Genomic DNA, 18573 nt, shown 5'->3' with positions numbered 1-18573 from the left:
AAGTCTTCACTGGCACCTTACTACTAACTAAATTCTAGACTTTATTCAGAATTCACCAGATTTTCCATCAGTGGAATCCTTTTTCAATTCCTGCATCCAATCCAGAATACTACATTGCATTTAGTTGTTAGTTGTCATGTCTCCTTAGTGTCCTCTGGTCTGTGGACACTTCCCAGTCTTTCTCTGTCTTTCACACCGCTGACAGTTTGAAGGAGTACTGGTCAGGTATTTTGCAGAATGTCCCTCAAACTGACTTTGTCTAAAGTATTACTCACGATTAGACTGGAGTAATGTGTTTTCAGGTTACCAGCGAGGTGAGGTGTGTCATCACATAGCTGGGGGTATGTGATATCCACAGCCTATCACTAGTGATGTTAACCAACCTATAGAAATGTGCACAGATCATAAGTGTACAACTCAGTGAATTGTCACAAGGTGAACATGCCCATTGTAACACCCGTCAGGTCAAGAAGTAGAATAATTATGTGTACCTAGAACCCTCCGTCTTTCTCAGGGGTAACCACTATCCTGATTGCTAATGCCACTGAGTAGTTTTCTCTCTTTTTGAACTTTATATAATTGGCATGATTAGGTATGTTTTTTGCGTGAATTATTTCTGTTTCATTTGTGAGATTCAGCAGTGTTGTGTGTAACAGTATTTTGTTCATTTTTGTTACAGCATAAATACTCCGTTATATGATTAGACCACAATTTATACATTCATTCTATTGTTGTTGGATATTTGGGTTGTTTCTAGTCTTTGACTATTACAAATAATGCTGTAAATCATTTTTGATGTACATATGAGCATATTTCTATCAGGTAAATATCTAGGATTGCGTTTTCTGGGTTGTATAGTGTGCTTGTATTAAACTTCAGAAGATACTGTTATTTTTCCAAAGTGGTTTTACCACTTAACATTCCTACTAGCACTTTAATAATGTTGTCATTCTTTTTATTTTAGCCCTTCTAGTGGGTGTGTAGTGGTGATTTTAATTTGCTTTTCTTTAAGGATGTAGAATGATAGTTTTATTTCTAGCTTTCCAATCCCTATATGTCATTACTTTATTTTTCTTGCTTTATTGAACTGGCTAGAGCCTTCAGTGCAGTGTTGGATAGAAATGATAATAGTGAGTATCCTTATCTTTCTGACTGCAGAGGGAAAGCTTTCAACATTTCTCCTTTAAAGCTGATGTTTGCTGTAGATTTTTAGTAGACACTCTTTAGCATGTTGAAGAAAGTCCCTTCTGATCCTAGTTTGGGAAAAGGGTTTTTTGTTTTTGTGCTTTAAACAGATAATTGAGTTTTATCAAATGCCTTTCCAGCCTTGTCATTATCATATGATTTTTCTACTTCATTTTGTTAATGCTCTGAATTATATTGATTGATTTTCTGAATGTTAAACCAATTTTGCATTCTTGGAATAAACCTACTTTGCTTGGAATGTATTATCTTTTTTATGTATTGTTGGATTTGATTTGCTAGTATTTGGGGTTTTTACATCTACGCTCATGAGAGAGTTTGGCCTGTAATTTTCCTTTCTTGCAATGTTCTTGTCAGGTTTTGGTATCAAGATGATGCTGGCCTTGTAAACAAGTCGGGAAGTGTTGCCTCTTTTTCTGTTCCCTGGAAGAGTTTATGTAAGCTTGGTCTTATTTCTTGTTTAAATGATTAGTAGAATATACCAGTGAAGGCATTCAATCCTGGAGTTTTCATTGTGGGAAGGTTTTAAATTAAGGATTCAATTTCTTTATCAGATTTAGGACTACTCAGATTTTCTACTTAGTCTTATGTCAGTTTTGATAAGTTGTGTTTTTCTAGGAAATTGTCTACTTCATCTACATTTTCTAATTTATTGCCATAAAGTTTTTCATAATTATCCTCTTTGTAATGCTTGTTGGATCTCTAGTGATTTCACCTTTCCATTTCTTATATTATTTGTGCTTTCTCTCTGTTGTTCTGGATCAGTTTTGCTAGGTAAGGGCTAATCAGTTTTATTAGTCTTTTCAGAGAACTGACTTTTGCCTTTGTCAATCCTCTCTATGTTAATATCTTATTTCTTATTTCATTAATTTCTCTGGTTACTTCTCTTTAAGTTTACTGTCACTTTTCTCCTGACTTGAGATGATTACTTAGATCATAGATTTTTCAGCCTTCCTTGTTTTCTTCAAATGCATTTAGGGGTATAAATTTCCCTTTAAACATAGCTTTAACTTCATCCCACAAGTTTTAATATGCTGTATTTTCATTAACATGCAGTTCAGAATATTTTGTGATTTCTTCTTTGACCCATGGATTATACAGAAATGTATTGCTTGATTTCTAAACATTGGGGGCTTTTTTAGTAATCTTATTAATGTAATTTATATTTTAATTCCACTATGATCAGAGGATATACTCTATATGAGTTCAGTCATTTGAAATTTATTGTGATTTGTTCTGTGGTCCGGCATATAATTTATCTTGGCAAATGTTCCATGTATACTTGAAAAGAATGTATATTCTGCCATTCTTGCCATTTAGTACTATATATATGATTAGGCAAAAACTGTTGATCTTGTTCAAATCTTCTGTACTCTTAATGAGGTTTTTGGTCTCCTTGTTCTGTTAGTTACTGAGAGAGGTATGTTAAAATTTCTCACTGTGGTAGGCAGAGTTCTGAGATAGGTCCCAAGATTCTCACCCACTGTGGTACATGCCTGGTATAATGATAGCTTCCCCTTGAGTGTGAGTTGTACAATGGATATAATTGATTTCTGTCTTGTGATTAGGTCATATTAGATGACAAAAGGGTTTTACAGATGTAATGAAGGTCCCAAATTAGTTGCATTTGAATTAATCATTAATCAAAAAGGAAATTATCCTGAGCAGGCCTGACCCAATCAGGTGAGCCCTTAACAGGAACTGGGCCCTTCCAGAAGTCAGAGAGATTCAAAGCCTGGGTGTGTCTCCTACAGGTCATGAATACGCAAACTGGCACGTTGTGGAGAGGGCCAGGTGATAAGGAATGGCAGGTGGCTTCTAAGAGTAGAGAGCCTCAATCCTGCAACTACAAAGAACTGAGTTCTTCCAACAACCAGTGAATTTGGAAGAGAACCCCAACCAAAAGGTGCATAAGGTGCACGAGCAGCCCCAGTTAACACCATGATTCCAGCCTTGTGGGACCTGAGCAGAAGATCCAATTCAGTCATGTCCAGAATTCTGACCTACAGACACTGTGAAATAATAAATGAGTGTTATTTTAAGCGGCTAATATTGTGGCAGTAGAAAACTAATACACCCATTATGATTACAGATATATATTTTTTCCATTTTAATTCTGTCATTTAAAAAAATGTATTTTGGGGCTTCCCTGGTGGCCCAGTGGTTGAGAGTCCACCTGCCGATGCAGGGGACGCAGGTTCGTGCCCTGGTCCGGGAGGATCCCACATGACATGGAGCGGCTGGGCCTGTGAGCCATGGCCGCTGGGCCTGCGCGTCTGGAGCCTGTGCTCTGCAACGGGAGAGGCCACGGCGGTGAGAGGCCTGTGTACCGCAAAAAAAAAAAAAAAAGTATTTTGAAGCTGTGTCATTAGATGCACAAAATTAAACTTATAATACCTGTGTAGTGAATTTAACCTTTTTGCCATTACAAAAAGTCCTCCATTACCTCGAATAATGCTATTTGCCTTAAAGTCTATTTTGTATGATTTTAGTAGCTATTTTAGCTTTAGCTTTCTTTTCTGTATCTACATCTTTAAGATGTGCCTCTTGTATATGATTGTGTTTTGTTTTTCATCTAGTCTGTCTTTTAATTAGATTATTTAGTCTGTTTATATTTAATGTAATTACTAATACATTTGAGTGTAAATATACCATGTTTCTGTTTTATATTGGTGCCACCTGAGCAGGTATTCCTTTTTTGCATTCTTCTTAATTATCTTTTATTCCATACTTCCTTTCCTTTCTTATTTATCTAACTTTTTTTTAGTGATTAGCCTAGAGATTAAAACATGTATCTCTGACTTAAAGTCTATTGTAAATTAGTATTTTTACCACTTCCTGAACAATGAAAGAACCTTAGAATACTTTAATTTCAATTACCTCCCTCCTGTCTTTTGTATTATAGTTTTGTGATTTTAGTTTTCAACATATTTTATATCCTTGAAAACATTATTATTATTTTACATGTTCAACATTATTTTAGATTTACCTGAATATTTACCTTTTCTGGTTGCACTTTATTTCTTCCTGAATCTTCATGCTTCCATCTCGGATAATTTTTCTTCTGCCTGGAGAATTCCTTTTTGTTTTGTTTTGTTTTGTTTTTAACGAGGGAATGCTATTGCTGAATATTTTCAGATTTTTTTTTTGTTGTTGAAAAATATATTTATTTCATCTTTACTTTGGAAGTATATATTCACTGGATATAGAATTCTAGTCAGCACTTGAAGATACCATTCTTCCAGCTTGTATTGTTCTGTTAAGTCTTATTGTTGCTCTTCTGAAGATGACTGTGGCTTTTCCCCTTATCTGACTGCTTTTAAGATTTCTCTTCGTCTTTGATTTTCAGCAGTTTTCCAGTAATGTGTCTAGATAATGTTTTTCTTTGTAATGAGTCTCCATGGGGTTTATAGTGCTTCTTAAATCTATGGTTTGATGTTTTCATCAGTTTTGGAAAATTCTCTCAACCCTGTGGTACTGCTGAAAGCTTTGCTCAGCTTCTCGGCCTCTCAGCCTCATGTTTGCTTTCAGAAGTGGCAGTTGCCTCAGAGACAAAGTGGCTCCAAAGCCCTGGCTAAACTCTCAGTTTCCCTGTTCTTCTGGACCAACCTTCCCCCACCCCACCCCTGCCAGTTCTCACTGTCTTTGAGGTTCTCCAAAAGCCTTGAAACCAATTTTCTGTTGTTCAGTTTTTCTAGTTCTCAGCAAAACGTTTGGTCCAACAACCTGGTGGGCCATTGCTGGGAGTGAATGTCTTCTCTTAGTATTTGTAATTACTGCTTTTTAAAACTAGAATATATGGCAAGCTTATAAACGTGAAAATCAAATTCAAGGTAATGGCCTCCTCACAGCATGAACCTACACCTATGTCCTATATTTCCCATTAAGAGACTAGGTTACCACTCTTGAACAACATCTATTTAGAGAACTTCTGGAGAGTTTTTTAAATAGAGAAATTTGAGTGTATTAGATTAAGAAAAATGAGCTATGCTCTAAAGTTTGTATTGTACTGCGAAAAAACTATTGTGGATTTCACTGGTGCCTGCCATTCCATATGTTGCTTAGTGCCAGTGTTTTCCCCATGGAGAGAAAAAACTGAGAAATTTGCTTCCTCAGTGCTTCAACCGTCAGAGCTAATCTAAAGTGATATAATATTTCTCTGAATTTTCAATTCATTTCCCTATATTTCAGCAAGTACATTTTGGACAGAATTCACTTGCTCTAAGATTGTATCATTGGCTAGCAGATAGATTGCATTTCTTCTTAGATTTAAGGCTTATGGTTTCTTGATAATTTGCTTTTTTGTGCATCTGCAGAGGGTGCTCGAGAGGAAGACCTAGATGCTGTGGAAGCTCAGATTGGCTGCAAGCTTCCTGATGATTATCGATGTTCATATCGTATCCACAACGGGCAGAAGTTAGTGGTTCCTGGGTGAGATGTTCACTGTTTGAGTTATTTTTAATGATACAAGTTATTTTCTAGAATGTAAACAAATTGTATTTGTAGTTACTCTTAACAGATTAAAAAGTATAAGAACTTCCTCCTGTTCCTTATAACAATCCATAAGACAAAATCTATAGCTTGAATTTGATTTTACCAAAATAGATAATGTCTCAAAAACATGGTTTCTATCAACACATCTTTACAGTTAAATGGTTGGGGTGGGCCTACAGGACAGGAGAGGAGATGTGTGTGTGAGTATAATTTAAGTAAAATTTAACTAAACCTGTTTCAAATCCTTGAAGTGTTTATCCTGTTACAGGCCAAGTAAAGTATTTTAGAAAGCTTGATGTAAGTTCTATGAATCATACATGTTAAAAGTAATTTGTTCAGAGCTACATACACTTAACTAAAGAAAATATTAGTTTTGTCCTATTCGAGCATAGTCTATAATTGAATGGCCTATTTTAAACTTACTTCTAAAAGATATGAAGTATTCACTGTGGAACCTTTTGTAAAAGCAGACCATGCAGTAGCTCTCAAACTTACTCACAGTTTTTAAAGCTACATGCTTCTAACGGTTCTACTCCCTTTGTTCCCTCATGAAATTAAGGTATTTCAGAGACATTGCACTTGTGACATACTGATAGGAATTTAGGGAGAACTTTGCATTGTTCTTATTAGAACTTGGTATCTCTTTGTGTGTGAAGAACCATATGAGGCTCTGTTACCATTTCAGATCAGAGTTGAGTGAGTACAGGGAATCTAGGAGGTGATCATACTGAGGTTACAAGGTAGTATTCAGAAGTCAAATGTTGGGCAGTTGGGACTAGATAAGCCTAAATCACTGGGTTTTTTCCTATTCTGTTTTCCTGTCAATCTGAAGCTTGACAAAATTGTCATATTTCAAGAACCAACAGGAGAGAACTATACTAAGCGTTGCTCAGAATTGACATGACAAACAGATCATGCAACACAGGGATTTTTATCTACCCACAGCCCAAACAGTGAGACTTAGGATGAGACTCTCATCAAGGACCGACACCTGTGTTGTTCTCATACGTATGAGTTTAGACCCCATACATCCCAAGTTTATGAAAATTTGGACAAGGATTAAGCTGATTTCCATTTATACTGCCTGGTAGGATAATGTAAGCTAAAGGTTGTATCAAGATGAAGGTATCAGAGAGAACATTAAACATGAAATTAGTCATACATATATATATAGCAAAACACTGGCAAATTATGGCAAGATAGAGTTTTGAAAGCAATAAAACTATTTTTCTTTTTAAAAGGTTGGCATTTAGACAGTTTAGACATTTAGGCTTTTAATTTAAATCAGAATCTTTCCACTCAAGAGTTTGAATTTAATATATGCAGAAATTGTAGTGTTTGGGGTATTCCTGGTTTAGAATTGACATGTTAATCGTTCTTATAAAGTTGTCAATGTGAACTTATTATTCATCAAAAAGATTGCAGTTGACTAAATTTTTGAGTCTATGTTCTCAGGTTGTTGGGAAGCATGGCACTGTCTAATCACTATCGTTCTGAGGATTTGCTAGACGTCGACACGGCTGCTGGAGGCTTCCAGCAGAGACAGGGACTGAAATACTGTCTGCCTTTAACTTTTTGCATACACACTGGTTTGAGTCAGTACATAGCAGTGGAAGCTGCGGAGGGCCGAAACAAAAATGAAGTCTTCTACCAGTGTCCAGTAAGTAGGAAGCATGTTTAAATGTGCCTTTAAGATGTGTTCTGATGGCTGTATAAAATGTGCATTAGGAATTTTCAGGGTTATAGAATGGGTATAGAGCATTATGCAATTTGATTATAGACGGATCTAACTAGAGGGCTAATATTCTGATATAATGGCATGGAGTGCTAAAAGAAAATTAGCATTTTCTTTTAAAATTAGCATGCATGCAGAGGGAAGCTGTGATTTGTATTAGGACATTTTAAGTTTAAGAAAAACTAATGAGACACGCAAGAGGGAGGGGATATGGGGATATATGTATATGTATAGCTGATTCCCTTTGTTATACAGCAGAAACACACCATTGTAAAGCAATTATAGTCCAATAAAGCTGTTATGAAAAAAAGAAAAATGAATGAGCTTTTCGTTGAAGTGATTAATTGTAATATAAATTTCTAACTTTAGCTTTTGGACATCATCCATCATCATTCGCTTTGGATTCAAGTTCTGAGTGCAATAGAAACTTTCTAAACTCTTTCTTCAGTAGGTATTTGAGTTGTTGAAAAATGTAGATCTTTTTTAAGAGGATTTTGTTATGATTTTAATGTAAGCACAGAAAATATGGCAGTTGGTTTCATTCTTATTTCTTCAGTTCTCAGTCATTCCTCAGTTGCAGACCTTCTGCTTTCATTTTTGCCTAGATGGAACTTAAATAGAAAATATTTTTCAGGGGCTTCCCTGGTGGCACAGTGGTTAAGAATCCGCCTGCCAATGCAGGAGACACGGGTTCGAGCCCTGGTCCGGGAAGATCCCACATGCCGTGGAGCAGCTAAGCCCATGCGCCACAACTACTGAGCCTGCGCTCTAGAGCCCGTGAGCCACAACTACTGAGCCTGCGTGCCACAACTGTTGAAGCCTGCGCGCCTAGAGCCTGTGCTCCGCAACAAGAGAAGCCAACGCAATGAGAAGCCTGTGCGCCGCAACGAAGAGTAGCCCCTGCTCGCCACAACTAGAGAAAGCTCGCGTGCAGCAACGAAGACCCAATGCAGCCAAAAATAAATAAATAAATTTATTTTTTAAAAAAATTCATAGTTATCTGAAACATGTGACTCCATATAACATTTAAATTATTTAAAGAGCTTGCATAGCTTTTAATTTTTTTTCTAAGCATTTTCACATCTTTTATCTCATTTTTGACTTGATAGCTCTGTAAGGTTGTAGGATGATGACTTGGTCTCTCCATTTACTGGAAGAGGAGACTAATCTAGAACTGTTCAGGTCCCTTGACTGAATTCAAAGCCCTGTCTTCTGGGTTCATAGGCCATGTGTCTTCTCACAGTTTTAATGTCCTAATTGTTTTCTTGAAGGATCATTTATTAGTTCATTGTAACTAATAGGAAGAGCCTAAATATAGAAATCATAAGAGCAGAAACTGAGAAGTGTGAGGAATGTCTGAGTATTGGTTAGCGCACTTAAGTTATTTTTATCTGTTTTGTCTTGTCCCCAGAGAAGGATACAGGTAGTGAACAATGGGGAATTAAGTAAAATATATTTTCCTTGATTACAATATTCTTTTTCTCACCTAGGACCAAATGGCTCGGAATCCAGCTGCTATTGACATGTTTATCATAGGTAAGAGAAAAGTCTCTTCTTTCTGGTCGAAAAAATTAAGTTGGTAAAAACTTTTCTGTTACTTGATCAACTGGCAATTTTATATTTGTATTTCTTAAAGCTTGCTGGTTCATAAAGTACTATAACTAGGTTCTCATTAGAATAGCCCTTGTACATTATTTGACTTGGGTTTCCGTTTGGAAAAAAGCTGTGCCATATACAACCTTGTGCTCTTAGGATTCTGCTATAGAACAGTGAAATGTATAGAATTGCTAAGAATGTGTATATAGTTCCCTTACACACACATGCATTTTCCATTGATCATATTAATACATATTAGAGATATAGATACATAAAATAACTACACTTTTTCTCTTCTGGTGCCAGTGCTATAGTAAAATACTGATGTCACACCAGAGACCTCAGACCAGCAGTCTTCAGAGACCAGAATAAACTGGGCCTTATAAACTGCTTGGCACACCTGGTTTTTCTTGGCCTGAAAAGCGTATTTCTCATAGGATTTTGAGAACAATTCAATTTGTATTCAAGAGCAGCTCCCCCCTGTGCTATTCATCCATTCTTGTTTTGCTTAGATTTTGCTCACATAGAAGACATAGAGAAGCTTCCTGACTATCCATGCTGCTTTTTAAAGGCATTTCTGGAACATATTAAACATCATTATATATTAATAGTAAAAGGATCTTGCAGGCCAAGGCATCTGTATTAAATTGTATCTCCTAATTGGAACCTTGAACAGAGTATAAGTCTCTGTGCGTTCAAACTACGGCCTATTCTAGGTTTGTGGCATACTTCACAATATCAAGAAGTTCTCACCCCTGTGCAGTCAGTTATAAAACACTTTTAAGCTTGGTTCCTAGCCTTCAGCTAACCCTGATTCCTGTGGTCTGTGGTATCTAAGTTAAGCACCCTCTGGGGGTTCCGCCCTTGCTCGTTGCCCTCTTTGGCTTCTCTGGGTGGCACATACTCTGAGAACATGATCGTCCTGGCTCTAGCCCAGTGGTGCTGCTCAGTCTATAAACTAAAGTCTGCCTGAGCTCTAAGGTAAGCTGCCGGCTAGGCTCTGTGAGTTTCTTAGTCTTAGTTTGGTGCTGGTCTGACATGGTGTGGAAGACCCCACCACTACAGCAGAGTACAAAGGTCTGAGAATACTCTTCTGGGAGTTGGGGTTTCTCCTAGAATGAGAGAGTAAAGCAAAAGATTTGAGATGCACTGGAAGAAATGAGGTGAGAAGTTAGTGCTGGGAGGAAAGATGAGAAAGCATCTGATCTGCCTTTACACTACCTTGATAAAACCCCAATACTCTCAAAGGAACTGCAAGATATGGGCTTACTTTAAAAGGTAAATTACTGTAGAACATATAAATTACATCTTAATTCAACTAAGTTTGACTTTCTTGGAATTTTTGGTAAAACATAAGACGGAATCTCCTGATATTCAGTGAATTATTAATACATATTTAAGAAAACTGGAATCTATGTGCAGATAAGTTTAGTGGTGAAGGCTGCATGGAAAATTTTATCCTTATTTTAAAGAACACACTTCGGTATGTGTTGTAATAAATTAAGGCACATTAAAATACACCATGCCAATTTCTTTTTTCATGTAAATCATAAGAAATTTCTTTTTTCTTATATAACATTTTAGTTCATGAAATTTACAAAATGATTTTTTAAACTCTGCAGGGAAACTGCTAGTTCTCAAAACAGAAAATTGTACCTTCTATGAATTTAAAAACATTCATGTGGCCCCTTAATATCTAGCTCAAAGTGGATAGAAGATGATCAGTGATCATTTGAATAAAGTAGCATTTAATAAAGGGTTAGAGTGGGCCATTAATAGGCATTGAAAAAAGAGTAAACTATTGTAGCTTACCTTCTGTCAGTTGATACCTTTAAAATTTTAAAGCTGTATACTCTCAGACTCAAGCTTAAATTGTATCTTCAGTCATTCCCTAAATAGAATTATAAGTAAATACATACTATAAATTTAGCATCTGACTTTCAGTGTGGCGGAGAACAGGAACTGGGTTAATAGAAACAAGATTATGAAGAAATTCATTAAACAACATTGATTAAGGGACTAGTATGTGTTAGGCACTGAGCTGTATTAACAGTAAATGATGGGGGTCTGAGAAAGTTATGTTGTATTACCCACAAGAGGCAACATAATTCATGTAAATACTTGTTATTGATCCAGTCACTAGGTCACGGATATATGGTCTGGACTGGACTATCCCAGTCATTCTTCTCTGCATTGAGCTGGTCACTGAGAATATGGAGGACCGCTGTACATTTGAATCTGTAGTAATGCAACTGGGCTACTTTGGGATTGGCCTGATGCCCAGAACTCCACAGTGCTATACCCCTATTAGATGTCCAGACTGATCCTGGCTTCTGCCAGAATTTTGTGCATGAGTCAGGATGTGCCTGGACCAGGGATGTACCCTGATCATATGAGGATAGGTGCTGATACGTTTTCTGTAGTTTCTTCCTAGACATAGCTATATCTCCTTTGTTCTATATGTTCCAGAAATTATAGACAGAAGGCTTTTCATTCTTGTACCAGAACAAATTAAAGTTTAAAAGTCAACTATTTAGTTTTAAGTGCAAAAAGTAGTTTGAAGGTAGTCAGAGGATTCCCTAGCAAGGTAGTTTGGAATAAGATTGATAGAACTGAGGATAGAAATTTACCTAATAAAGGATTAGTAGAATGGTATATATAAATATTTCTAGTTTTGGCATCACTAGATATCACTATTAAGCATAGAGAAATTGTCGTTTTCCCCCTTGTTTCCTGTATAAATTTAAAAAAACCCTATTTGTCCTTTTCTCTTTTTTTTCCCCTTCCTTTTTTACAGGTGCTACTTTTACTGACTGGTTTACTTCTTATGTCAACAATGTTGTATCAGGTGGCTTCCCTATCATCAGAGACCAAATTTTCAGGTATTTCACTTGGGGCTTTATGGATTGGAATGATTATAAATCAGAAAAAAACATCAGTTACAGATCATGAGATGAAGTTTCCCATGAAGGTTAATAACAGAACCTCTCATCTTAAGTCTCACTATTTTATTCTCACTTTAAAGCCAACACATCCAAACAGTTGAACAGCCAGTATTTTTTTCATCTTGAAGAATCAAGAGAAAAAACTGATTTTGATTTAGAAGCTGTGGCTTTATAGTAGTTACATAGTTGTGGGGGTTTTTTGGCGGTGGAGTGGGAGGCTGTTGCCAATAACAGATTTACTGTGAATAGCAAGTCAGTAACTATTAGCTCCTGGAAATATTAGTCATTATCTCTAAATGGAACACTCAGGTATTATAGATGGAACTAGAGGTTGGTTCACAGTAGTCCAGTTGGCAGAAATGATACGTTAATTATACATTAGAGGCCTCTAGAATAACAATACTAACACATTTTTCTTGTCAGAGTCACTGTGTATAGGGCATAGCTGGGTTTTCAGATGTTCCAAAAGTTTCCTTAGCTCTAAAGACTGAAATAAGCTCTTTTTAGTTTCCAAGTTAGTTACTGATCCATTATTTGAACCACTGGTCAACCACTGGTTGAACCTTGACTGCTATCATTATTGATTCAGAGTCTTCAAGGTTTTCTAGTTTGCTTGTTCTTTTAAGCTTAATAACTATACCTTTGAGGTGCCAAATATGATTTAAATTTGTTTTTACCGTAAAGTAAAATATAAACTATTTTGCATTGAATCTTTAAATCTTTTATCTTACAGAATTGATGTTTGTTGATTAAAAAATGTTTAATTTTTTAAAATTACCTAGATATGTTCATGATGCAGAGTGTGTAGCAACGACTGGGGATATTACAGTTTCAGTTTCCACATCGTTTCTGCCAGAACTGAGCTCTGTACATCCACCCCACTATTTCTTCACATACCGAATCAGGTGAGAATTTTAAATGGGGTTGCCTTTTGGGATATACCTTATGGATGTGTTGTTATCACCCCATTTGACATGATATAAAAACACATTCTGAAAGGCAGCTTCTGGCTAAAGTGTGGAAGTAGGTGGATAACAAACAAATTTTCTATAATATAGTGTTTGTAAAGCACCTTGAGTTTGTATCAACTTTTGTGCCAGGTACTTTGAGAGGTGGACCACTAAGCTGTAATCATCGTGAAAGGTCAGTATTAGAGTTATAATGCGTTCTGAAAGCTATGAAATTGCCCAAGATAAAACGATGCATTTCAGTTTTATCTTGCCTGTCTATATTTAATTAAAAGTGTAATAAATATTTATTGAGTACAGCCTGTATATTAGACATAGTGCTGAGCAAGCCCTGGATTTGGTTAAATAAAAAACAAATATTAAATACACTTTAATTAGAAGTACTCTGTACTGTGAGGTAAAGATAACTCATTGCCCTAAGGGATTAAGAATGCTTTGTTTTTAGACATATTTTTAAATACTTTATGATATATATTTTCAAAAAATACATATACATGCATATATACATTACTAGAAATAATAATGTATACTTAACCAGAAAGCATTCTAGGATTTTGGTATTGTATGAAGCCTTTGATATGTCCAGTTACACATATTCAGATGAATGTTGTTTTAATTGTTTAATTTAATCCTGCCTAGGATTGAGGTAAGCTTAAAATAGTAATACCTACACGTGCTTATACAGTATTCTAAATGAAAATCAGAGTCTCAGAAAAAGGAGGGAAATAATAGTATTGGAAAACAGAGTCAAGGTATAACCCCAGTAACTAAATAGTAGATGCACGAAATAGTGACATTTTGCTCTGAGCTTTCTAGAAGCTAATGGAGAAAAGGGCTGTATAGCCTTGTAGTGAAAGAAAAGACTCCATTTTTTAGAACAGAAGTTTTTCATGGCACCATATTCTAGAAAGTGTTTCCCACATTGGTCTTTATTTGAACAGCAAAAGATTGTTGTCACCACTATGTTTGTAAATTTTTATGTTGCCCATTCTATTGTTAAATCCTAAATGAAAGTCAACTGTGTAAATTGAATGAAACCATTTCTGTGGGGGAGTCCAGCTAATTAGGCCAGAATCTTTGCAAACTTACAGGAAGAGATGATTTACACAGACTTTGGGTTGGGTTTCTTAATTTCCTTTGGAAATCCCTTTCACTGGCTTAGCTCAAAATACTGTAGCTCTTAAACAGAAAAAACCAACGTGTCTCTACCACTCCATTCTCTTCTCCAGGATTGAAATGTCAAAAGATGCACTTCCTGAGAAGGCATGTCAGTTAGACAGTCGCTACTGGAGAATAACAAATGCTAAAGGTGACGTGGAAGAAGTTCAAGGACCTGGAGTAGTTGGTATGTATCCCAAGATTTGGGTTTATACATCAGTTGCTTCTAAAACATTTTGGAGGGTATATATGTGATACATAGCTTGGCAAATGCATGATGTAGTTAGTGGATAAGACTGCATCTTTTTAATACCTGTGTTTCAGTGTGAAAGATATCATAGATTCTGAATTTTTCTCCTAACTACAATATTTTGCTTCATAAATATAATGTGTAAAGGTCATTATTTTATCAGTTTAGTACCTGAAACATGAACTTTTCTAAAATTATAGCAAACTCAATTATTCAGGGATTGAATTTCCCTTCTGTAGATCACGCGGGTTTCTTGCTTTTCCTTCTTAACTGCTTTATTTTCTTAGCTGGATAATTATTCATTATCATATTCTCTAGGGTTACAGGGTGTACGGCAGAAAGAGAAAATAAATTTCATATTGGTCATCTTTTTGAAACTTCAGGAGAAATGTTAAACTTAGTAGCATAGATTTTATTGTTTTTTGATTTCAATCATCTCTAGCCTCTGATTACCATTGACATTTGGCTTTTTAAAAAATTATGTTTATCATAAGTTTATGAGACCTCAGATTCTTCACGTTTTATATGTGTACTTCAGGAAAATAATACTATTTAAGCTATGCGCTTTTGTTATTGGTCCTAAGCATATGTAGAATTCAGTTTAAATTGAAGTTGTTTTAACTAATTGCTACAAATAGATTCATATTCTACGTGTCTTTTTAAGGAATTTTTCCTGGATATTAAAGAATTTTATTAAAACTGTAATTCTTTTTCTGTCATTTCGTCTATTGGTATAAAACCTTTCCCTTGTGACTGCCATTTTGTCTGGGCTAAATGCTTAAGATGCATCTTCAGAGTTTTATGTTTTAGACTCTTGCTACATTTAAACATTTAGATTATCCTTATCTCTGTTTGAACTAGAATATATGACACTTTTTATTACCAGTGTCTTAAAGATTGTGTCCTCAATGCCACTCCTTTTTTTTAAATTAGTTTTTTATAAATTAATTTTATTTTATTTATTTTTGGCTGTGTTGGGTCTTCCTTGCTGCACACGGGCTTTCTCTAGTTGCAGTGAGCGGGAGCTACTCTTTGTTGCGGTACGCAGGCTTCTCATTGCAGTGGCTTCTCTTGTTGCAGAGCATGGGCTCTAGGCACACGGGCTTCAGTAGTTACAGCATGCTGGCTCCGTAGTTGTGGCTTGTGGGCTCTAGAGCGCAGGCTCAGTAGTTGTGGCTCCCGGGCTCTAGAGCACAGGCTCAGTAGTTGTGGCACACGGGCTTAGTTGCTCCGCGGCATGTGGGATCTTCCCGGACCAGGGCTTGAACCCGTGTCCCCTGCATTGGCAGTTGGATTCTTAACCACTGCGCCACGAGGGAAGCCCCCCTCTCTTTTTTTAATTTTCATTCTACTGGATATCACCCCCCCCACCCCCAACACACTATAGGGAATTAGGAGAGTACAAAAAAATGTCAAAATACTCATAATCCCATCCTAAAATATTAACATTTTGTTATAGTTCCTTTTAGATCTTTTCTAATTATGCATTTTCTTTAATATAGTTTAAAGAGGACATATCGTGTTTGCTGTAATGAAGAACTAAGTATTATACTTTAATTTATTGTTACTGTTTTCTCTGCAGGTGAATTTCCAATCATCAGCCCAGGCCGGGTATATGAATACACAAGTTGTACCACATTCTCTACAACATCAGGCTATATGGAAGGATATTATACCTTCCATTTCCTTTACTTTAAAGACAAGATCTTTAATGTTGCCATTCCCCGATTCCATATGGCATGTCCGACATTCAGGGTGTCTATAGCTCGATTGGTAGGTTAAATTTTCCTCTGGTGCTGCTTTTACATGACTTTGTAGAATGAACTCCACAGAGGGTCTTTGTTGATTACCCAGACAGATAGTTTGTAAATGGTATTTCAGAGAACCCTAGAGATTTTGAGGGAAATATCTTTGGGGGGAGGGGGAGATGTGTGAATATGTTGGGGGGGTGGACAGTAAGTAAACTAGGCTCCAGATTCTTCAATCAGAGTAACTCTGCTGTTATGTTTTTGTTGTTGTTTTTATTTGTTTGTTTTAAATAGACTTTACTTTTTAGAGGAGTTTCAGATTCACAGCAAAATTGAGCAGAAGGTACAGAGATTTCCCATATACCCTCTGCTTCAACTCATGCATAGACCCCCCCCATCATCAATATCTCCCGCCAGAGTGGTAACTTTGCTACAGCTGGTGAACCTACATTGACACATCATTAGCACCCAAAGTCCATAGTTTACATTAGGGTTCACTCTTGGTGTTGCATATTCTGTGGGTTTGAATGTGTGTATAATGACATGTATCCACCATTACAGTATCATATAAAGTAGTTATTGGTTTCAAAGTTTCAGTGTCTTTTCCAGCTTCCAAAAACAGTTTTGTTGCCTAATGAGAATCACCACACTAGACCAGTTAGAATCGCCCTTATTTTATTTCATTAAGACTGGGGAAGCAATTTCTTACAGTGGTTTTGCTAAAACTCCCAATTTTTAAAAATAATATAAATATCCTATAAAATCATTACAAAGAAGATTTAATGGGTAGACTTGCACTTTTAGTAGTCTCTCTTTGGGATCATTTCCTAAGTCAACTAGCTGTTTTTTTGAAATCTCATTTCTAGGGTGACAGGTATAGCAGTAACCCCAATCTTACAGGCTATAAAATGATTAAAGAAAATTATGACACTTGAGTTATACAATAGGAATAAATAATGAATTGCATACCCAGAATATAATCAAGTCATAGGTGTCAAATGTTCAAAAAGAGGCCTCTAGCTCCTGGGATGACCCTGATGGGTGGGTCTAATGGAAGTCTGGGAAGATAGACATGATATTAATCTGACTTAGAGTGGATACATTCACAACTCCAGTTTGGAAAGAGAAGGATGATGATGAGACTTTAGGCCATTATACTTGTGGTATTTCTGGTGAAAAGAGTCTACAGCCTGGGTTTGTAAGTGAAGTTTAGCTTCCCTCCCAGTGGTATATTTCCAATACTGTAAATTTGCTACTTCCTAGAACAGTCTTCCATTTTTGACTAGCCCCATTTCTGTATGAGATTGGTATCATCTTGTCCTTAAATGTTTGATACAATTTATCAGTGAAGTCATCTTGGGCTGGAGTTCTCTTTGTTGGAACATTTTGAGATATGAATTTTATTTCTTTAATATTCATATTTTCCGTTTCGTGTTTCACTTTCGGTAATTTTGTTTCTTTCAAGGAATTTGTCCATTTGGTCTAAATGTTGAATTTATTAGCATAAAAGTTATTTGCAGTATTCCCTTGATATCCTTTTAATGGCTGTAAGAGCTATAGTTATATGTAGTGTTTTGTTCTTAATATTGGTAATGTACATCTTCTCTTTTGTTCATCATCTTAGCCAGGGGGTTGTCACTTTTCTTGATTATTTAAAGGAACAATTTTTGGTTTCACTGTTTCTATTTGTTCATTTTCTATTTCATTGATTTCTGGAGTTATCATTATTTCTCTCCCACTTACTGTGGGCTTAATTTGCTTTTTTTTTTTTTTTTACTTCTTAAGGTAGAAGTTTAAATTATTGATTTTAGACCTTCTCTCTAAGCACTGTTTTAGCTACATTTCACAAATTTTGATGCATTATTTTTATTAACATTTAATTCAAAATATTCTCAGATTTCCCTTGTAATTTAATTTTGATCTATGTCTTTTCTAGAAATGTATGAATTTCCAAACATTTGGAGCTTTTCCAGTTACCTTTTGGTTATTGATTTCTAGTTTTGTTATGGTTAGAGAACTCGCTGTGTATAATTTCAATATTTTTAAATGTTTTATGGCCCAGCATTATGGTCTATCTTGGTAAATGATCCTTGTATATTTGAAAAGAATGTATGTTCTGATATTTGGGAGAATATTAATTCTATAAATGGCAAGTCAAATTGGTTGACTGTTTTTCAAGTCTTCTATATATTTACTGATCCTTTGTATGTGTGTGTGTTCTCTGAGAGATGATTGTTGTAATCTCCAACTATAATTACAGTTTTGTCTATTTTTTTAATTCTGAATTTTTATTCTCTTTTTAATTTGCTTCATGTATTTTAATTATATGCAAATATGTTTAGTATTGTTACATGTTTTTAATGAAGTGCTTCTTTTATTGTTATAAAATCTCTATCTATGGCAATATTCCTTGCCCTAAAGTTGCTATATATTCCTGACCTAAAGCGTAAAGAGTGTTGACATTTGTTTGCACAGG

The 18573-nt window shown here is 35.8% G+C and overlaps 1 protein-coding gene across 1 annotated transcript in view; it reads left to right on the top strand.

Annotated features, from left to right (window-relative positions):
* Positions 1–18573, top strand: part of FBXO3 (F-box protein 3) — a 32139-nt gene that overhangs the window by 9836 nt on the left and 3730 nt on the right. The window contains exons 4-10 of the mRNA XM_065881974.1: positions 5520–5634; positions 7153–7357; positions 8923–8968; positions 11826–11910; positions 12756–12878; positions 14171–14286; positions 15932–16122. Coding sequence (XP_065738046.1) covers positions 5520–5634; positions 7153–7357; positions 8923–8968; positions 11826–11910; positions 12756–12878; positions 14171–14286; positions 15932–16122 — 881 coding nt within the window. The remainder of the gene's footprint in view (positions 1–5519; positions 5635–7152; positions 7358–8922; positions 8969–11825; positions 11911–12755; positions 12879–14170; positions 14287–15931; positions 16123–18573) is intronic.

The sequence above is a fragment of the Phocoena phocoena genome, chromosome 8 (assembly GCF_963924675.1).
Source record: "Phocoena phocoena chromosome 8, mPhoPho1.1, whole genome shotgun sequence".
Classification (NCBI taxonomy): Eukaryota; Metazoa; Chordata; class Mammalia; order Artiodactyla; family Phocoenidae; genus Phocoena; species Phocoena phocoena.
The sequence above is the reverse complement of the archived record's forward strand: the minus strand, read 5'-3'. Positions and strand labels throughout refer to the sequence as shown.